The sequence below is a fragment of the Balaenoptera ricei genome, chromosome 20, assembly GCF_028023285.1.
Source record: "Balaenoptera ricei isolate mBalRic1 chromosome 20, mBalRic1.hap2, whole genome shotgun sequence".
Taxonomy (NCBI): Eukaryota; Metazoa; Chordata; class Mammalia; order Artiodactyla; family Balaenopteridae; genus Balaenoptera; species Balaenoptera ricei.
In genome coordinates this window covers 1,884,115-1,907,393 of record NC_082658.1, presented here as the reverse complement: position 1 = coordinate 1,907,393, position 23,279 = coordinate 1,884,115, and the positions used below count along the sequence as shown (strand labels likewise).

The following is a 23,279-nucleotide window of genomic DNA, read 5'->3' as shown; positions in this document are numbered from 1 at the left end:
ATTCCCACATCAAAACAAGTGTTTGGGAACGTTCTTGAAGCCCACATCTCCGTCTTCAGTGAGGAAACGTTTATAGACTAAGTCAAAGTATCGCTGGAGATCTGACAAAAGAGCGATTTCTGTGCTTTCAGTCACTGGGTGAAACTTCTGCTTTCAAATATTAAGTGTCTGCTTTGCACTTGACATTTAATCAGATTTAAATAACATCATAGTATGGAATAGTTTATAAATGTTTATTAAACGTCAGTAATTTTTACAAAGCAAATATTAATAGCAAGAGGCAAAATTTTTGCAAAATATGTACAAAAGTAAAAAGCCTGGATAACTAGCAACTCATTTTATCAAATCAAACCATTCTTTCCACTTTCAGACCCTCCTGTAGAAATAATTTATTGCCAATCCTGAACTAAAGCACTGACAGAAAAAAAATTTACAACAGTATCAGATAATGTGCTCAGTTCCGGGAAAGTTATAAAAAGATATATGTATAAAAAATCCTAAGCCACAAATACTTTCATACAGAGCTAATACAAATCATGTTTTGTTAGGTACAGTATCTATGAGGTTGTTATGAAATAGACTTTTTGATAAGGCTTCCGTGGTAAATGAGCTCCACCTTTAGACTAGTAGAGAAAAGCCATTTAAACATTTTGCGATTCTGCTTTCAAGTAAGAGGTAAAGAAAGGGTAAATGGTATCCTCTGTTGCACTGTTACATATACTTTCCAAGAATTAACCCCTACCTGCCCCCTCTCTGTTTTTCTCCGAGAGCCATCAAATAGGCATGATTTGAGAACAAATGCAGCCCTTTTACTATGGCAAGAAATATTATAAACAAGCTTTCCAAAGACAAACCCAAATCAGAGAACAAGTAAGTAGCATACTTCTATCATGACCTTCACTGATTGATAATGTATGCATACTGGGTCCCTACTTCCATCCATCTGGACATTTTCATCATCATCAAAGGTAATGTGGTTTTGGAAAGGTCGCAAAATCTCTTATCAACCCAGAAATTACTGCCCTATATCATTAACACTTTTTTGTTCCATATGAGCTCTGGCATTTGAAATCAGATGGTTAGACCTAGATGCCACAAGAATGAACAGAGTTATTTAAATGCTAACTATACATTCAAGTACAGACATAAGAATGCTAGTGGTACAAACACTGGTACTTCAAATTATGTTAATAATCACTTATAAGCCTAAGGCTAGTATCAACTGGATGGTACTTGAAAAGGCCATAAAGTTCAACTTGTTTAAAATGTTCCGGTTTAGACTGACACTTTAATCTCTCTATAAATTTATTAAGCCCTAACCTCGTACCATAAAATGAGTATGTACTATCACTTGCTTTATTTGGAACAGGGGGACATGTACACACCACTCACGTACAAGTCCCTCCCTTCCTCATGTTTACTACACTGAAAAGCCAACCTGTGTCCTATCACTAAAAAAAAAGAAAAAAAAAAAACCAGTACTTTTTGTCCAGCAGCACAAACACATGGACAGATCATCTATAATTAATGTAACTTTATGTATTGAAATGATGGGAAAGAGAGAGAAAGTCAGATTTCCAACTGAAAAAAGACATGTAAATTTGTTCTTGATCCCTCAATTAAAACTAAAAGAAATGAAAAGGTAACAGAGTGACTGTCTCTAGATTTATTAGGGAGTTTATTACAAATGTTTGACTGAGCTTTACAGGCATGATTTCATGGATTCAAACAAGAAATTAAGAGTTAACACTGATATTTAGCCTTCTCATTACATATACAGAAATAACATTGCTACAAATTGCAATGAAGAGAATCTTGTTTCAAACGGCTTGGTTTGGGGTTTTGTCTAAATGTATCATTATATAATGAAAGCACCAATTTGAGGGTTTCTCAGATAGTGATTTTAGTTTCAGAACATAACAGAACATAACTTGGTAACTTTATTCTTCATATAAATAAAGCATAACACCGGATATGTGTACTAATGCTGAAAATACATTTTACCAAAAGCATAAATACAAGTATTTGGGTATACACTGGAAGTTCAGATTTACTCATTCCCGCTTACAAACAATTCTGGGGCATATGATTTTTGTGAGTCTGAATCAACACTTCTAATCACTTCTGGTATTAAGGGAATCTCACTTTCTTCTACTTTATACTGACCACTGCCAACAACTGAACAAGGGCCTCCCTCAACAACCTCCCTTGGGAGTTTAACCAGAGGACCTTCACCATGTAAAATACACGCCAGCGCAGCTTCAAACCAAACCAAACCAAACCAAACCAAACCAAACCAAACCAAACCAAACCAGACCAAACCAAACCAAACCATTTTCACCCCACGATGCCTTCTTTGGTTGCTGCTGTGCTCTAGCTGTCAAATGCCCTTTCCGGACAATACAATTGAAAGGAGGATTTCAATGCAATATAATATTTGGCAGCAAGCAATGATACGGGTTATTAAAAATAATATTTAAGTGACAGAGGCATTAAATTATTTGGATCTTCAGAAAAACATTTGACAAAACCTCTTCCCTATAAAATAATCAAGGCAAAAATCTGTGCTGTTCTTTGATTTATAAGGCAACTCTGTATACTATAAATTTCTTCAAGATCAATGAAGACACTTGTGTGACATTTCTTAAGAATTAAGCAAGAAGACATTCAGACTTAAGAACAGAATGTAATAGAGAATTGGGCACATTTTATTCCATATCATAACCATGAAGACTTAGAAAATCAAACACACTGAACAGCTTTAAATCCAAATTACATTTTTAGAGACTGGGGGGAAACTGGCATAGGGAAAACTATGAGCACCCTTTCAACTTTGTCCACTAAATTTCATGTCCCTCTTCACACAGTGGTATTTCAAAAGGATCTGGTTTTCATGCTATAGGTATAGGACTCCTTCAAACAGCTTAAAAGTACAGTATATAAAACATGTGGACTAAAGCCTTCAAATTGAAACTTAAAGTTCCACTGAGTGTCTAAACCAGCCTGCCATTAAATGTAAGTAATTTACTGCCTCAAAATATAGGCTAGGTTTTATTTTAAAAGAAAGTTGACTTTGAGACTTCACACACATCAGGAAAGGAAATCTCAAATGCCCAAAGTAATATCCTATCTATTTGGTGTTTTAACATTTCTTTGTGGTAGTCAAAATGGTGCTCTGTCAGGCAGTACTTATGGTTCATATCACGGATCTGAAATATAACTTAACTGAGAGTATCCTTCCTCTTTATACTTACACTGGAGTGAAATGATGTTTGGCCATTCGGTAGGACCATTTGCTAAATTTACACACAGACTTTCCACCCAAAGCCTCCATGTTACTGTGCACACACTCAGATACCCCTCAGCCCTGAAATGATTCTCTGTGGATTAAGCAATGCGCTCTTTCTGGTAAGAAGCACTAGATACAGAACTATTCTGACGCGCATCAACTCTGCTGTACTGTGGACGCCTGCATCATGACGTAGGGCTACGTGTCAGTAGCTCAGGTGTTACGACGACACGAAAACACTGGCAGTTATGGGTGTAATGATGGTGGAGTTTCACATGCAAGGAAAGTCAGGTACATTGAGAACAATCCCTGGTCAGTTCACTGCAAAGCCCTATTCTCACTAGACAGACAGACAGACCCAGAGCCACTGTCTTGGAAAGGCTGGGTGATCCAGAATGTTGACCAATCTTTCAAGGACTTTCTAGCCAATAAAATACCTGAGAACACAGTCAGCTATACAGTAAAGTGAAAGATATCACAGTCTTAATCACAATTTTCAGGAAAGGAAGAAAAGCCGTCAGACTTTCCAAACTGTCACCAGTCTTGTACATGTGTTTCTCTAATCCAATTCTGACACTACATACGACCTACAGGGCAGTATTTTTAGTCCTGCAACCCAGCCACTCCGAGTTCACTATGCATGTATCTGTAATTGCAAAGCTACTTCATGGGTACATTTTAATTTGGTAAGTGGTGGAGGAGGTCAAATGTAATCACCTTTCAGTATGAACTAAAAAAATTACTACTTATTCTTGGAAGTATCCTTGAAACCTTCAAAATGTACCTCAAGAAAGTTGGAATTTCATAAACAATAATGTTGCAAACACATACATACTCTTTTAGAGACACACCAAGAATGAATAAGAATCTCAAATAATAGTGAATAGTGTGACAGGAAAATACTGCCCTTGGCAAGCTCCAAAAAAAACAAAAAAATCCCATAAATGCCACCGTCTGGAGTTGATGGGAACAGACAGGAGAGCAAAAGAACGATGTTTGTGATGGTGCAGCAGTGATCCCACCGTAAGGACACATCATCTGAGACAGGATTTCAAAGTCTGAGAGTAAAACACATAATATTCTTGGGAAAGGGTGTATTTATTTAGAAAGTTCTGTTATCAGGTTGCTTGCACTTTTTTAGTTGCTGCTATGGCCAGAATGTTTCCCGTATGGCACACTGATTACATGCTATTTAAATATGCAAAGGGCAAATTACATTTCACTCATGACTTTTAATCAGAACACTACGGACGGCACGCGCCTGCCTTGTGCCCCCCCTGGACCATTTGTGAGCTTTCATTACCGTCAGACCAGAGATCCTCATGGAAACTTTAAACACGCCAGAATACTGCCTTCAGAAACCACAGAAATTTAAAAAACAAAACAACTGTTGCGTATATAAGCAATCAGAAAACCGTGAAGGCTAAAACTGGGTGAAGCTACAGAACGCCATTCCTTAGATCACACATTTTTCCAACGGCCCTTTCAAAACAGGCCACCACAAAGCTGGGCACAAGTGTGGCGGCCACCGCAGGGCGAACAGAGGTGCCTTACGCGTTCCAGAGCCGAACGCTCTTCACCTCACACCTACAAACATCAAGGGCACCTTCCATACTTGGCACTACAGCAGAACGCAGTGCGAAAAGCCGAAGAATGTAAAGCCTGAGGGATGCCGTGCTGAGGTCTGGCAGGAAACGACTCCACCCCGATGGAAGCCGGAGCGAAGGAGATCAGAGCCAGGCCTCAGCAGGTATCGGCCGTGTGTTACTCAGCAGCTCTCAGCCACAACCAAAGGCCGCAGAGGAAGGACTGAGATTCCCAAGAAGTTAAACACAGAATCAAGATTTTTCTAATTCCTGTTGTAAACTTCTATTTAAAAAAACAAAACAAACCGAAAACAATCAAAGAGACAGAAAGATACGAAGGCCGCAAGGCTTCTGTGCGTCACTGGAGCATGAGCTGCTTGAGGTTGTCGTGGAGGATGGTGTCCTTCACGTCGCGGAACACAAGGCGGATGTTCTCCGTGTTGATGGCCGTGGTGAAGTGGTGGTACAGGGGCTTCTGCTGCTGGTCCCGGCGTCTGTTCCGGAAGCACTCCACCAGGAATTTTTGGACGTCTCTTAAGCAGTGGGGATCCCCTTCGAATTCCAAGAAATAGTCTTTGATGCTCACAATTTGCACTTTCTCCTCAAGCAAATCTGTCTTGTTCAAGAAGAGAATTATGGAGACGTTGCTGAAAACCCGGTTGTTGACGATGGTTTCAAAAATGTTCAGAGACTCTGTCAGGCGATTGGTCAGACGATCTTCCATAAGCACCTGGTCAAACTCACTTGAGGAAACAAGGAAAAGTATTGATGTCACGCTGTCGAAGCATTCAAACCAACGTTTTCTCTCTGATCTCTGACCACCTACGTCAACCATTTTGAAAGGAACATTTTTAATTTCAAAGTCGTACTCGTGAATGCCTTTGGTGGGTCTTCTGGCTAGCAGAATGTCTTGCTGTGATGGAATGTAATCCTGGAAAAGAAAAAAAATCGTTTCCTACTCAGTAATCCAGGAGTAATGAGAATTTTTAATGTACGACTAACTGGGCTAGTGAATGGATACGCAAACAAAATTATCTTTTAAATGACAATCTCCTGGTAACATTAAAGCATCAATGCTATATTGTGATTCTCATCATAAAACAGCAAGATACACTGCAATGTTAGTGTCCGCACTGGTTCAAAATTCGCTGCAAATGAAGGCGCCTATGATCTTTTCAGCCCCGCCGGACGACCCGAATGTCCGTCCACGCGTGACGCCCCACCGTGCCAGCACCCGCCCGCCGCTGTGTGTCCACGGCCACGGTCACTGCTCCTCGCCCCTCCGTCAACAGCGGCGGGGCCCCCAGTCAAGGTCCTCTGCCCCCCGCGGCCCCTGCTCCGCGCCCCCGCCTGCAGGGCCGACGGCTCTACCCGGGCCGCGTGTGTCGTCGCTGCACGACGCGGCCTCTGCTCTGCCCCCTTGACCGAGCTCACCCCGCGGGGCTTCCCAGCTGTTTGCGGGGGGCCGTCTCCGTGGCAGGGCCCCAGCTTTTCCCCTCTGCCGGCACCTGTGCCCGGACACAGCGGTGCCTCGGAGGGAGGGTCTACACCAAGACCCTGGACAGACGGACGGGCGGGCGGAAGCTGCTGGCCTCCCGAGCCCCCGGCTGCCGCCGACGGTGAGTGCCCCTGGGCAGTGAAACTGGTTCTTTCTTCTCAGCTTAGTATTTTTCCAGAACTTTGATGGAGCTTTTTGATAATACTGAACAGGAAGGTTTCAAATGCTCATCACCAAGGTCACACTTTTTTTTAAATCAAGGCAAGATTTTAAAACAATGCCAACTGTTACTCACAATGCTGCATTTTATACCTTTCCAAACACTATGATTTTGAAATTTCATTACAGTGTGGATACTTATCTCCTTAAAATAGTGTAGCTAAGAATCACAAAAAAAAAGAAAAAAAACAGTCAGCAGTTCTCAGTTGTCTGCAACCCACCGCGATGTATAAAGTGCCCACAGGGCTCTAACGAAGCACGCTGGGGTTCGCACGTGTCCCCCCAGCTCCCGTAAACGCACACGCACCTGCCTCACCTGTAATCAGCACCGCCCCGATTCTCTGCCCGCCCCCAGCTTTTGGCTGAACATTTAATCATGAACTGTTTCACATGCTGATACGGTTGTATTTCATTTTAAAAGAGCACAACATACATCAAATGGATTAACGTGCTATCATTTACATAAATATTCCCCTACTAGTGGTCATTTAGGTTGGTTCCAATCTTTCGCTTAATATAAATGCTGCCATTAAAATTCTCATGCACATTCTTCTTTTCTCCCCTTTTGGGCTATTTCCTGAAACGGAATAACCAGGAATAAGATGGTGATGAAGTCAAAGCTTGTGAAGATTTTCATGATCTGGGACACTTAATGTCCAACTGCTTTCCAGAAAGGTGGGGACCAGTTCACAGTGCTCGTGTGTGCCAGCCGCCTCAGAAACATGCCAGCCCCGAGTGGTAATTTTTAATTTTCTAGTTTCATAAAAATAAAAAGCTCTTTATTATTGCCTTAGTTAGGAGCTAAGGGCTAATTCATATAAAGCGCAAACACAGGACGAGGTAATCAAGTGCTCAAGGGTCTGGCAGAGTCACGGTGATTAGGACTGGATTCTAGAGCCAGCTCCCCACATACTACCTGGGTGACCTGGGACAAGTCATCACGTAACCTCTCTGCGTCTCAGTTTTCTCACCTGTGAACAACACAGACAACAGCACCCACAGGGGAGCTGTGAGGACTAAACACGGCACGTGGGCGAAGCGCTTAAGCACCGGGTTCGGCCCGTGTGTTACTGTCTAGCGGTTCCCACTGCCACCACTGCTGCCACCACTGCTGCCGAGAGCGGGAAACCACGGCAGCGACGGCGCCCCTACCCGTGCGCCCGACGGCCCTCCCCGGACGCGGCCTCTTCAGTGAGAACACGCGCCGTCTTCCTCGCCAGCCCCCGGGGCGCCGGGGCGCTCTCCCGCCCCGCCCCGCCCCGCCCCGCCAGCCCCCAGACCCCCCCGTCGCGGCGGACCTTCTCCATCACCTCCTGCTTTGTATCAAATCCCGCTGCTCCTCCTTTGAACCTTCCTCACATTTTCTTTCTCCTCTTCATTTTCACCGCCCCCATTTTTTAACGTCTCAGCCTGGATCACCATCTTGCCCCTTGGTCCTCCGCGCCTCCTGGGTCCACCTCTCAGCCCCCCGAGGCCACCCCTCCCTGCATCAGACCAATCCGCGCGGACCCGGCTTCCAGGACCCTCCTCACTCCTCGCCTTCCGGGCCCGGCAGCCTCTGCTCCCCGTCGGGCGCCCCAGAGCCCAGCGTGGAGGGCCGCACCAGCCTCACGTCCTGGTAGCGCTGCGCGGCCAGTCGGCGTGATGCGTGATGGCGCCACGACAGCGCGTCCAGACCCTGGCGGCTGCCTTCCTCACGTCCGTTCTTGTAAGTCAGCGCCACGCACTTCTGTCAGACAGACGCGCCTCCGGACCCCGGGCATGGCCCGCTGTGCGCGTCTCCTCGCCGCCCCCGGCCGCCCAGGCTCGCGTCCTCTCACGGGCTGCCAGCTTCTCCATCCATGAACCAGTGCCGTCTTCACCATCAGTCTCATTTAATCGCCCTCTGCTTGTTTTATGCATGTTAGTTTTGTCTCTGACTAGAATGAGTTCCTTAAACACGGAGGTCAAAGAACCAAACAGCTAACGACGAGCAGTTATTACAACCGCAAGGCACCAATCTGAACACCTTACTGGGAGCCGTGGATTGAACTGCGTCCCTGCACCGTCCCCGCACACCCCCGCCTGCATTCATGGGTTGAAGCCCTAACCCTCAGTGTGATTGTCTTTGGGGACAGGGCTTCTAGGAGGCGACCAAGGTTAAATGAAGACATATGGGCGGTGTCCTAATCAGGTAAGTGTTGGTGGCCTTAAAAGAAGAGGCCATACATACACTTCTTGCACGTGTGTGTGCTGAGCAAAGGCCACGTCAAGGCACAGCAAGAAGGCCACAGTCTACAAGCCAGGAAAAGAGTCCTCACGAGAAACCGACCATGCTAGCAACTTGATCTTGGACTTCTAGCTTCAAAAACTGCAAGAAATAAAGGTCTGTTATTTAAGCCACCCAGTCTGTGGTATTTCGTTATGGCAGCCTGAGCAGACTTTTGAGACATGGGGTTTATTTCATGTAATCGCCCCCAAGACCGACGAGGTTGGTTCTCTCACTACGCGCATGACATGGATGAAGAAACTAACGCTGGGAGATGCGTAAGGTCATACGGCCAGTCTGCGATGGAACTGGGATTGGAACTCTGGTGGTCTGGCTGCAGAGTCCTGTCCTTGACCCCTGTGGTTCCACCTCCCAGAGGGTCACGGGGCTTGGCACACCACGGGGGTTCCATGGTCCTAGAGCTTCGGTCAGAGACGGCGAAGCAAACGCAATCCCGTGGCCTGTGTGATGTGCACAGAACGGGCGGCCCGTCTGCAGCCACCCACATTTATTCTCCTCGCCTTTACAACTACCTACTGATCACGGCACTTTTTTGGTTTTATTCCAGATGTGGCCTCAAAACTGTTCTCAACGTAAGACTCTAAGCAGCCAGTACAAACTGACCGGGGCTGGCTCCGAGTCACTCGTTCCGACGCTATTTGTTGAGTGCCTACGAGGCACCAGGCACTGTCACCGGGCAGCAAGAACGCAGCCCTTCACAACCAAGACCCGAGGTCCTTGCCCTTAGGGAAAGAGGCGGGGGAAAGACTAGCAAAACCTATAGATGAAGAGACCAACTGTAATAAGAACAATGAAGCCTGAAAAGAGCCAGAGCTGAAGCTGAAGACAAGAGGAGGGGACCCACTTTGAATGGTTTGCTCAAGGAAGGCCTGTCCGAAAGGCAAATTGAGAAGAACGGGTCAAATGCACACTCTCTGGATCAGAAAACATGAAATAACTCTTAAAAAATTAATTTATCTACTAAAGCTTCTCTCCATTTGGCTTATACTTAACTTTTTTTTAAGGCTTATTGCAATCTGACCACATGGAAAAGTGACAATGAAATAAGTCTTAAGACAAAGTCTTACTGATGTGGATTGAGTGAACAAAAACAGACAAATACAGAGACCCTAACTTCTAGAGCACCTGTGTCTACGAAACAGGTAGGAGAAACACATACTGACTGAACGGCAGACAAGTGCAATTTAGCAAAATACAAAAAAATAAGGGAAAATGCAAAACTTAGCGTTCTAGACACACATATGCTACTTTCCTACTTGCAATAGGTTTCGTTTTGTGCTTTCCTTCTGTTTTATTTTTAAAGTTAAACATCTCAAAGAACCCATTAAACTTTACAACAGAAATCTGGTTTAAGAGGAGGCATACGAAGCTATACTCAGTTGAATGGGTCCCACTGACGCTAGCGCAGTGGCTTTCAAGCATTTTCTCAGCAGCACAAAGCTTCCTTCCAGTGAAGTCTCTGCACAAGTCCAACACGGAGAGCGGCCAGCGCCAGCCCTCACCGGTCGGCCACGGCCTCAAGGGATGCACTGTAGGACAGTCCGGTGGTCCAGCTCCTTCGCAAGGGCGACTCCTCCCACATCACGGCCTTGAGAATCCAGCCTCCTACCCTCCAACCCAACACATGGGGGTCCTGAACTGGAAAATACCGTTTGCTGAAAAGTTCTGAAATCAATCAGCCCACCGCGTTCTTTCAGTTTCCACTTACAGAAAAGCAAAAGACACTGACGTAGGCTAGTTAATGTGCCATCTCATTTTCAAGCATAAACTTCTTTCCATAAAGAGTTTTACTTTCACAAAATAGTGGACAGGGCATTCCTCAAGGAAATGGCAGAGGTCAGGACAGCAGAGGGAGAAAAAATGAAGCAGGGACAATCAGCATGCTGCCACTAGGAAAAAGGAAATAGCTTAATACATAATTTTTTTAAGTTTCCTTATCCTAACTACTGCTTTCAAATGGCAATAAACATAAACATTCAGTCTGAAAACTTACTGGTTCTCCAAGTTTATCCAAGTTATCCAGGAAATATTTTACAGATTCACCCTGAAAACAAGAAGAAAATAAATAGTTATTAGGGCTTAGAAATGGAAGACTTTGTTACAACAGTTTATATTAAACTGTCTGGTTGTACACTTAATCCAAATCCAAACATACTTTGTTTAGTCACCAATTTCAGACTGAGCAGCTAACCCCACTAAAGACGTATAAAATGTCTGCCTCTGGCAAAGTGCTACAGCCTGGTGAGGCTCACAGAGTCTTTACAGAAGCGATACCCCCAAGCACTCATCCATTCGGACAGGATCACATGTACGTGCTCCGATATATCTGTGTATCCAAAGGGAAGATGTAATTAAAAGGTGAAAACTGCTTTTGCGATACACATACAACTACAATTCAGGTGGGATTACTTCTGTCTACATTTTTCAATCAAGTTTATATCAAGAGCGAAGCAGGGATGAGGTGAGAACACCTAACAGGCAAGTGCCTAGACAGACATGCCTTTTTGCTCCTGAACCCTGAAAAATGCTGCAGGCTTCACCTCTCCAACAGGTCTTCTCTACCTGAGTGATCAGCCTACTCTCTCTGAGCCCAGATTTCTATCAGACCTCAGGCAATTTCCACCGTCTAAAGTGCATATGGGAATACATTCCTGAGAGGAAACACTCGCACAAAGGACAGGCAGGTGAGAGCGACCCGGCCGCAGAGAGAAGGGCTGTGTCCTGAGTCTCCCAGCGTTCTCCCTCTCCTGCTGGGTTTCTACCAGCACAGCACTGGTCCTGCCCGAAACTGCTACCCCGAGCTCCAGAAGGCAGTGCTTCTTTCATACAGAAGAGAATCCCCTGAAGATCTTGTCTGACTGCAGGTTCTGAGGGGGCAGGGGCGGGGCACGTAATTTCTGCAATTCGGGTGATTTCTGGGACCACAGTTTGAGTCATGAGGCCTTAAAGCAGCAGTTCTCAAAATTTTAGTCTCTGGATCCCTTCATACATCTTAAAATTCTTCAGGATCCCGAAAAGACGTTGTTTAAGTGGGTTATAGCTACCAATACTTACCACATTAGAAAGTAAAACTGAGACATTGTAACAAATATTTTACTTATTAATTCATTTAAAAATATCGATAATAAACCCATTCATGTTAATGTATTTTCGTGTAGCTTAATAAAAGCCAGTGAGACACTTCTGCTTCTGCATCTGAACTGCTACTACAGGTCGTTTCACCTGTAGCATATGAAGATCTGGCCTCACAAAGAATGCTGATTGGAAAAGGGAGCATTTTAATAACCTTTGTAACTGTAGATATTTTTGTTTCTACACCAGAATTTGACAAATGGTAGTTTCTTAAAAGTAACGTCTCTGTGGAATGGAAAGCCTACCAATGACCTTTTTGCACTTTGTTACAGACACTAAAATTCACTGGTCTATCTTGTACTTTGAATGGGTCTTTCACCCACCCACAATTTTGTAACACCAAGCGCTGACCACATGGAACGTGGTGGGCAATTAAGTATACAGATCTTCCAAATGTTGGCATGTTTCATGACGTAATAGTAAGAAAATCATATTCATTAATATCATAATGATCTCATAAGAAGCCTTAAGGCTTGGGAAGTTGACAACCTCACAGTGGTGGGCAGATACAAGTTTTCCTAAATTCTGATTTTCAATTGAAAGCTCAAATTTTATCAATGGCAACAAATACTGATATTTTCCTTGAACTGGCAGGCTAACTTCATTCATTTTCTTAAAAAATGCCTGTCAAATGCCCAAGTCTGAGTAAGTTGGTTGTTTCTTTCAAGTAAAAATGGTGTTCCATGAAAAACACAGTTAGTTCAGCTCCCGGCACAACCAGTCACAAAAGGGCTTTCCCCGGAGACCACGGCCCTGCTGCAGAAGCGTTTTCAGGGTGCCGCCCAAGCCATCATACAGCGTACTACAGAGTTGTTTAAACTGAGATCTAAAACAATTTTTACTGCTTAATCAAGGATCATCTTCAGTGAAACTGGCGTGTGTGTCTCAAACTGCAGATGCAGAGCAGTGACGAATACACCAACTAGTAGTGTGTTTGGGGCTGATACCCCATCTGCGCTCAGGCACTGGCTGGCAGCTGCAGCCCTGCTGTTCTGTGCTATCGGTGCGAGTGTCAGCTTCATGAAGGGAAAGAACATCTTAAGTGACACTCTCAAGAGTGCTGGACACGAAGACTCCTTTTAAAGGGTTTCTGGGATCCCCAGTGGTCCACGGACCGCACTTGGCGAACTGCTGCCTTAAAGCACATGGTGGAGCGCGCGTACACAGGTGTGCGTGCTGGGGCTGGGTGTGGTGGGGTGGGCAGGCCTGGCTGTGAGTTCCTCGTGACTGCAAAGCAGCAGCGGCAGATGATTCCGCTTTTTTCTGGACCTGGAATATTCGTACAGTGTTTACAGCACCTGAAGATGATTTTTAAGAGAAGGGAAAAGAAAAAGTTTCAAAAAAATTCATTCTGGGGTAATGAAGAGATTATTTGGTCAAGCCTGTACGTGTACTTTGCATTATTTCATCCATTTTAATGAAAAACATAATATTTTTGTTTTTATGATGGATAACATATATAGGCCAAAGGGAATTTGGGCTTAATCTTTAAATAACATCGATATTTACTTATTGAGTTGTTTGCACAACCCAAATGAGGTTATATATTTAAAGTACTTTAAAAAGTAAAATTCAAACGAATATTACCAATCCTGTTACACTGAAGTGTACACGGTAGAGTCTCTTGGACAAATGTGATAAAAAGTAGTCACTCTGTTTCTGTATGAGTAAGACTTACAGAACTGTTACCCTTTCAGTAATGTGCATATTGAATACTTACATAATGTTAAATACCTTAAATGAAATTTAAAACATTTCAAAAGGGTGTTTTTTGACTGGTGTTATATGTTGCATTTATTGACTTTTCTTGATATTAGAATTAGTAAAATTCACTGTGGAAAACTTGAAAATTAGAAAAAGGAAGAAAGAAGGAAACAGGCAATAATCATTAATTCCACAGCTCAAAAATAACTACAGTTAACGCTTGAAGAGATTGCCTTCCAATCACTTTTTGTATATTTAACACTGTTGAAATAATATAGACAAATCTGCATCCTTATTTTTCACTTACGTAACTCTAAGTACATTTTAATGGTCAAAATAATTCCCAGTACTTATATGCTAAAAAGTTAACTAAAACCGCTAATCTAATGTTGGATATTTGAGTTATTTCCACCTTTTAAATAAGGTTTTAATATTTTAAAAATAAATAATGTTGTGTAAACAGCTTTATGTGCTCTTGAATTACATTCTTAATGATCTCAGAAGAATTACTAAGGCAAAGAGATCCAACATTTTAATACGCCTACTACTCACTGACACACAGGTCCTATTGATTCTCTCCTACACAACAGTTACAACACTGAGTATATGAATAGTGAAACTATGAGGACGATAAATAAGCCAAGATCACAGGAGAGTGTTTTACAGATGCTTCTGTAATAAGCTAGAATGCAGACTCTCAGAGGCCCCACACTGTGCTGGCTGATGTTTATCACTTTAGGGACCCCAGAGCAAAGGAGCTCTGTGTAAAAGAGAAAATGACACGTTCCATGGCCAAATTGACAATAAAGGTTCAACTACACAAAAATTTATTTCAATAAATATTGCTGTTTAACTAATGGTCAAATAAACGAAGGTTAAAGTAACCCTAAGATGAACATATTATCGAAAGTAGCAAGCATCTTTCCCCCCTTTAAAAACTAAATGCTTACACCGAACTCATCATTTCTGAGGGTATCGGGAAATTGGTATACTCATTCTAGCGACCTTGCAAATTCACACAAACTTTTTAGAAAGTTATGAGTAGTACACTTCATAAAACTTTCAATGAACTTTTGCACATTCTAAGGAATTTACTGAACATAAAATGACACAAACAAAATGATATTTTACTTGATGCTACCTATAATAGCAAGATTTGGAAGTTCATTTTTCCACTTACTACGGGAATGAGTTAATAAATTTTGGCACACTAACATAACAACATAGTATAAGTCATCAGGTAACAATTATTTCGATATAATCGCTACGTATGAAATATGTATGCCATTAAGAGCTAAATTAAAGCAGGGGCTGACAAAGCTAAGCTCCGCAACCCCTTACCCTACCACACGCTGCTTGTATGCTCACCCCTACACTCACTTGGCAGCAAAACCTGACCTGAAGTGGCTAAGACTCTTTATATAGTCTTTATTTCTCCTACTTAGTGAAACTGTTCAAATGTTTTGCTGCAGAGGAAGTGTGGAGGGACTTCCCTGCTGGTCCAGTGGTAAAGAATCCGCCTTGCAATGAATGCAGGGGACGCGGGTTCGATCCCTGGTCGGGGAACTAAGATCCCACATGCCGCGGGGCAACTAAGCCCGCGTGCCAGAACTACTGAGCTCGCGTGCCTCAACTAGAGCCCGTGTGCCGCAAACTACAGGGCCCATGCGCCCTGGAGCCCACACGCCACAGCTACAGAGCCCAGGCGCCATGGGACCTGCGCAGCACAGCTAGCGAGAAGCCCGCGCACCACAACTAACGGCTTGAGCACCGCAACGGAAGATCCCACGTGCCGCAACTAAGACCTGACGCAGGCAAAAAATAATAACAATAAAAAATAATCATAAGTAAATAAATAGAAAAAAAAAAGAAGTGTGGAGATTACTTAAAAAACAGTACATGCATTATATTATGTATCTGTAATCCAAAAAATTCTTAATGCCATTAATAAATGTGGACTCGGGGATTTATGATAAGAATAGTTCTGCATTACATATGCTTTGATTTTTGCTATTTAAAATATGGACAAGGTAACTTTGCAGTTCTGTTAGTGATTATATTCTCTTTTCAAAAAAGTAAAAAAGGAAATATCATCCCTATTTGTTCTTCTCTTGGTATTACAATACAAATATAAAAAAGTATTTAAAAAGTTCTTTTCACTGAAGCTTCCTGATTTAACTGCATTCCCTAAGAGGGGATCTTAGATCTTTGGGGTTCAAGTTATTACATACCTTTGTTTATTAGGAATTCATCATCTCACCAAAATCAAATAATATAACACAGGTATGCACATGCTCCTGTTATTAAGTTTAAACTTCTGCTGAAGAAAGTTTCATCAGTGTAATTTACAAAGTCCTTTGTGCAGTTGAGACTGTATAAAATCTAAATAAAAACATTTTAATACATTTCACACATTTAAATGTGTGGATTATCCCTAATATTTTAAGTCCTAAATAAAGTGCCCTTTGTCCTCTCCCCCATCACTCGGCCAGGACTCAAGGACTATAAATGCTTTAAAATATTATTCCTATGAAAAACACATTTTGGTTTAAAATAACTCCTCAGTCAAAAAAAAGCTATTTACATCATAGGTGATACTACTAATCCTTGCATTAGTGAGAAAACTGAAAGTGGGGGACTTAAGAATAATCTTAATCATCTGTTAATGCACGTGGTGGTAACTCTTACTGTTAAGAGAAGAAGTTTAGCCAAATGAACCTATTCTGAAACAAAACAGTTTTAAACACACGCATGCAAACGCACACGTGCATATGCGAACACACACATGCTATAAAAGGATGAATACTTTTCTGAATTAGGTAATTTAGGGGAAATTTCTTACAGTAGCTTTAAAGACCTTTACTGGAAAAAAAAAGAGAGAGAGAGAGAGAAAAAAATCTTTCACCACCTCAAAAAACAAAAAAAACCACCAAACTAAAAAATATAAAATGTGTGTTATTTGCAATTGAACCACGAAGGACACAGAAAGTGAATAATGGCACCTCTGTTCTCAGTAACGGAGAGCTTCTGCCCTGGCCTTTTGTCTGAGCGTTAGGCCCTCATGCAAATCCGACACCTTGCTCAGTGCCTGGCACCTGGCGGCCTGGGTCCTTCCTCCCCAAGTGTCTGGTGAATGAAGGGTGAATAACCAGGGGATGATTCCCCTCAAATCCTTTTCCCTAAGCGGTTCAGAGGTGATCGAAATCTTCTGGTTGTCTAATAGTAACACTAAATCTAGTCGTTTCCCTAACACTGAGCCATCTGCAAGTCTCTAAACTTCTCTGGGCCTCAATTTAACCGTCAGTAAAACAAGGAAGTCGCGTGGTTCAATGCATAATCACCAGCGCTCTGCCCCAGGCAACAATTTCAGTTTGTACAACTGGTTTAAATTTAAGTTCTTCTTTCCTTTATCTACGTGCCTGTTACCCTTAAAGTCACTTTTGCTGTGACTCATTATTCAGGTTGTGTTGCTTAGTCTCCTGGCTAACACAGAAGTAAACAATTTCATGTATCGGGCAAGAAAGACCATGGGTTTAAGACTCACTCTTTGTTGGTTATGACTTGAGAGCTATTGTAACTCTCCTCCGTATGTTTTATGTTACTGAAGGGAATTTTTAATAAAATTCCAAAGAAAAGCCATTTCGCACTTACGACTTTTTAAGTTTAAGATGTTTTAGGTCATCCCTTAGTTCTTTTTTCTCTGTTTGAAATACTGAGATAACTTTCTAGGTTATTGAAGCAAGGCTGAAGAGTCCAAAGTGGCACGGCACTCTGAAAGTTTTCCATATTTCTTTAACCTGTGGATATTTGGGTTCTGCCTAAACAAGGGCAGAGCAGCCCGTGGGCCTGGGTTCTACTCGCAAGACAGGCTCTGCTATTGACAAAGCCAGGGAACCCTGGTGAAGTTAACTCAAGGATAAAAATAAAATGACAGATGAAATTAATTAGCTCCAGCATCCCTCTGAATTGAATCCCAGTAGTTTTATGAACCATAATTTGTGTCAGCTTTACAGAGCTGAGCCTAAACTAGGAATGGCTTCAATGTTGTCCCCATTTACAAGAGTCATGTGCTAGAAAGACTGTCTTTGCTTGCAGAGACAAGATGGGTCAGGGGCCCTGAGTTTGAAGGTAACAGAAAAGCTGAGAACACAAATTAGAAAATAACTTCTATTAAACAAATGTGTAATTATAGGGAGACTTGGCAGTTTATTTGCACAGTTATCAAACAAGTGACAGATTTACTCAACACCCTCTTCTGCGCGGCTGAAATATATAAAGGACAGGATTTAGAATGCACTACTCTAAAAGGATGTGGAGGGGCTTCCCTGGTGGCGCAGTGGTTAAGAATCCGCCTGCCAGTGCAGAGGACACGGGTTCGAGCCCTGGACCGGGAAGATCCCACATGCCACGGAGCAACTAAGCCCGTGCGCCACAACTACTGAGCCTGCGCTCTAGAGCCCGCGAGCCACAACTACTGAGCCCGCGTGCCACACCTACTGAAGCCCGTGCGCCTAGAGCCCGTGCTCCGTAACAAGAGAAGCCACCGCAACGAGAAGCCCGTGCACCACAACGAAGAGTAGCCTCCGCTCGCCGCAACTAGAGGAAGCCTGTGCGCAGCAACGAAGACCCAAAGCAGCCAAAAATAAATAAATAAATTTAAAAAAAAAAAAGAAAAAAGGACGTGGAATTTAAGCTAGATAGCCGAAGAATACACAAGAAATTATCTGCTGTTTTAGAAGAATATATGCATTTACTGGCAGCTTTACAGCAACAGGAAGGGGACAACTCTACTTGTACAACCTAGGAGAGATTTTAGCTTCAAAGTCTTATTTAAATTTCTGAAGTCTATAGAGATAAGGCCCAACTTCAGATATTTTAAAAGCAAGGCATGAATATTCTAGAAAGCAATTTGGTAATCTGTAACAGGAGCTGTAGAAATGACCCACATCTCAGAGCTGCAGGAGCAGCACAAGAGCGACGGTGAATGCCTACGGTGGCAGAAGGAAAGGCTGGTCGAGAGCCACTGGATCACTCCTTTATTGCATTTCACACATTCTAGACCAGGGTCCTCCAACTATGACGTGCAGGCCAGACCCAGCCCACTGTCTGTGTTTGTGTGGCCCATCTAAGTAGTTGGAAAAAAAAAAAAAATTAGAAGATTACTTCATGACATCTGAAAATGATATGAAATTCAAATTTCAGTGTCCATAAATAACACCGCACCGGAGCACAGCCATGCGCATCGGTTTACGTCCTTACTGCCTACAGCTGCTTCCCGGCCGCCGCCAGGAGAGCAGCCGGGACAGGCCACGCGTGGTGCTCTTCACTCTGCACCACGAACGGCGCGGACGCAGCTGTAACGTGAAAATGTCCCAAGTGTCATCAGTAGTGCAACACCACGACTTTTTGTCTTTTATTATTACAAGTGCACGTCCACCAAAACAAGCAGAAAAGAAGAGGACTTCATGTGTCACGCTTTTAAGGCACAATGGAATGTGGATAATTTTGATATCAAATGAGATGGCCAAGCCCTGTGTTTATTATGCAATGACCCTACAGCTGCGCTAAAAGTACACACAGACATCAATACTACCAGACTAAGCACTCTACAAAATAATCCCAACTCCTACAGAAAAGCAACAGTCAGAAAAATTACAAAATTTTAAATGGAATAGCTCATCACAGAATTTCTTCACAAGAGGAAAAAAGTAAAAATGAGACTGCAGCTGATAGCTGACAAGTTTCCAAGGAGTTCGTATTTGTTAGCCAAGCAAGGACTGCCACGGACTGCTCAGCGGTTGTTTACTCAAGGGATCAATGCCAAGGGTGAAGTGACTGAAGAATAAGCCTGTATGAATAGGCTGTGTGGAAGAACTACAGATGAGAATATTTTCAAGGAAGCTGAGAAAACACTAAATCAGCACAACCTGAATTGGGATGTGTATTACAACGGACGGTGGTAAAAATGTGTGGAGCAGAAAAGGGACAAATTTACAAAGATTGTGAAGATGGGTTACATCATGTATTCTTCACCAGCAGGGACTTTGTAGGAAATACATTAAATCTATACTGTTACTGAACCAGTATTGTTAACGATGAATTTAATTCACTCTCATGGACTTGACCATCACCAGTTCCGTGAATTTTTGTCAGAAACAGAAGCTAAATATGCTGACTCGCCCTATTACACCAGTTCGATGTCTTAGCAGAGGTAAGTTTTTACTGACATTTTTTGAACTAATGTATGAAATCGAATTTTTTCTGAACAAGAACCACCTTCAACCATTAATGCAGAACACTGAACGGCTTTTCAAAATCAGCTTTAGGGAAGACTTGATTACGTTTCATAATGAATTCAATCCAAAACTAAAAGGCAAAACAGTTTTTTGCAAACTTTATACTGTGGTAAAATCATTTTGACAATTAGTGTTACTGGAATCATAAGCAACGTCCAACTGCTTTATACACTTCCTTTGCTGTCAAGTTAAAACAGTAGGCTTCCATTCTGCAAATGTGCAGCAGATATACATTTCTAAAATCAAACTATAGTTCCAGCAACATCTTTCAGACTGTAATACAAGTGTAAAAAAAAAAAGTCCATACTTCAAAATCCATTTAACTGTGCAACGACTGGAAATGGTAAGCCTGCAATGTAAATGACATGCCCAGAGGCAAACATGTGGAAGAAGCTAACAGAATTCTCTAAATGTCTTCCAAGCAAAGTCTATGCTCGATTAAAACCAAATGCTTGGGTTTCCCTGGTGGCACAGTGGTTAAGAATCTACCTGCCAATGTAGGGGACACGGGTTTGAGCCCTGGTCCGGGAAGATCCCACATGCCAGGGAGCAACGAAGCCCCATGCGCCACAACTACTGAGCCTGCGCTCTAGAGCCCGCGAGCCACAACTACTGGGCCCACGTGCCACAGCTACTGAAGCCCGCGCACCTAGAGCCCGTGCTCCGCAACAGGAGAAGCCACCGCAATGAGAAGCCCGCGCACCGCAACGAAGAGTAGCCCCCGCTCGCCGCAACTACTAAAATAAATAAATTAAATTAAATAAAAATAAATAAATAAATAAAAATAAAATAAATAAAATAAATAAATAAATAAATAAAATAAAAATTAAAAACAAAACAAAACAAACCCCCCCCCCCAAATGCTCACTTGGCAGTACCCATCTGTGTGCAAAGACACTTCCAAGGGTGGAACGTGTAAAATCGTTAATGGATGAACATTTGCACCTGATTGTGACAACAGGGAACACCAAAACCCTGAACCCCACTTAAGCAAAATGTTATCCCCCTTCCAAAAGAATCCAATTCTTCTCATTAGTAAACCTATACTACAAAAAACCGTAGACAACTTTATTATGTTCTGAATTTCGTCAATAAAAAAATCTGTGCAAACTTGCTCTTGTTACACTGATTTTGTCTCTTGGCATGTGACGTCTAAAATATCACACCACCTAGCCCTTTACGGAAAGTTTTCTGACTCCTGTGCTAGCCGAGCGGTTCTTAATCTCGGCAGTGCATCAGAACCACCTAACGAGCTCCTTGAAGACAAAGATCCCCAGGCCTACCGCAATTCTACCAAACCAGACTTCCCACAAGGCCCACGAGATGCGACCCTGAGGAGCCGACTCTGGCATCAGTTCAGATCTGGACAGACAGCAGATTTTATTCAAAACTGGATTTCATATTAATTTTACCTTTTGATACTGATCACATCAAATCAGCTAGGGTTTTTTTTTTTAAAGCTTTGTAAAAATGCCAAGAATATTAAGAATCCAGATCAGAAACTTATTTAGCTTCATCTTATTACAAAAGTAGGTTTCAAGCAATATTTACTTGAGTTCAACTAGGTCTCACATGAAAAGCATCAGGCCTCCATTTGACATATTTGAATTGTGAGATGAACAGCAGAATTAAGTCCACAAACAGCTTTCTTTCTTTCTTTCTTTTTTTTTTAAATTTTTATTTATTTATTTATTTATTTTTGGCTGTGTTGGGTCTTCGTTTCTGTGCGAGGGCTCTCTCCAGTTGCGGCGAGCGGGGGCCACTCTTCATCGCGGTGCGCGGGCCTCTCACTGTCGCGGCCTCTCTTGTTGCGGAGCACAGGCTCCAGACGCGCAGGCTCAGTAGTCGTGGCTCACGGGCCTAGTTGCTCCGCGGCATGTGGGATCTTCCCAGACCAGGGCTCGAACCCGTGTCCCCTGCATTGGCAGGCAGACTCTCAACCACTGCGCCACCAGGGAAGCCCGAACAGCTTTCTTTCTCTTTTTTGAAAACTGACTTGGTGATTCAGACACACTTTATTTCCTGTGTTACTACCGTTCTAGCAGCCTTCCTCTCCATATTCCTAGAGCCCATTTTCAAATGTCCAACACAGTCCACAGCCTTCAAAGCTTAACTCCCAGAGATTTGTGTGGTTAAAAATTAATGAACCTGGTACTCTAGCTGTAACACTGTTAAGCAGCTAAAAAAAGCACAAATGAGAACAAGTATTAGAACTGCTACTTATATTTTAGCAATAGGACCCTAAGGAACTTAAAACCTCAATTAAACTTATAAAATTAATTTGCTTCTGCAACAGACACCGAAACTTTGCATGACAGGTAAATAAAGCAATGCAAAGTGTTTAATATGGAGCACTATCTTTTTACCTGGTGAACAGGTGAAAATTACACTTTGGAATGAAAAAAGAGGTAACAAAATTCAATCAAATGCAAACTATGAGTAATGCAGTGGATTTTAGTTTGCTACTAAAATGAACTACTGTTGCTTAATCTTGTAAAATGCCTGGAATTTAATTGCAGGCTGATTAGGTCAGTCTATAAATGGCAGAAAATTCACTGTGAAAAAATAAGTCAATTAGAAAAAAATAAGTGAATTAAAAAGCATCCCGGGCTTCCCTGGTGGCACAGTGGTTAAGAATCCACCTGCCAATGCAGGGGACACAGGTTCGAGCCCTGGTCCGGGAAGATCCCATATGCCGCGGAGCAACTAAGCCCGTGCGCCACAACTACTGAGCCTGCACTCTATAGAGCCTGCAAGCCACAGCTACTGAAGCCTGCACACCTAGAGCCCGTGCTCTGCAACAAGAGAAGCCACTGCAATGAGAAACCTGCACAGCGCAACAAAGAGTAGACCCCACTTGCCGCAACTAGGGAAAGCCTGTGAGCAGCAACGAAGACCCAATGCAGCCAAAAATAAATTAAAAAAAAAAAAAAAAAAGCATCCCATTTTTATGTGTGGAGGCCCTTTTAGTTATGAGATTAGCATTACCTAAAATAGTTTTTTAAGAGTAAACATATTTCTTGAGAGTACAAGAAATATTAAAATTCAAAGGAAATCTATATTACCAAGACAATTAAGCAGTGACAGATTCTCTTTTGAAATGTAAGTATACGTGTGATTCTGAAAATGATGGCATAACTCGAAGTTAATATCCAGTTTCTCTTTATATAGAGAAGCAACCACTAGCCAAGTACTACAAACAGCAAACACTTCCTGAAGTACTAGTAAACTACAAAACAGAGGTCTGTGTTCTAAAATAGCTAAATCCAACGGTTTAAAGTGGTTC

The 23,279-nt window shown here is 42.6% G+C and overlaps 1 protein-coding gene across 1 annotated transcript in view; it reads right to left on the bottom strand.

Moving 5' to 3' along the window:
• Positions 1-214: 214 nt before the first annotated feature.
• The window catches only part of GNA13 (G protein subunit alpha 13), a 40,837-nt gene continuing 17,772 nt past the window's right edge, over positions 215-23,279 (bottom strand). The window contains exons 3-4 of the mRNA XM_059907483.1: positions 10,855-10,905; positions 215-5,806 (exon numbers count right to left, since the gene is read on the bottom strand). Coding sequence (XP_059763466.1) covers positions 5,234-5,806; positions 10,855-10,905 — 624 coding nt within the window. The 3' untranslated portion in view covers positions 215-5,233. The remainder of the gene's footprint in view (positions 5,807-10,854; positions 10,906-23,279) is intronic.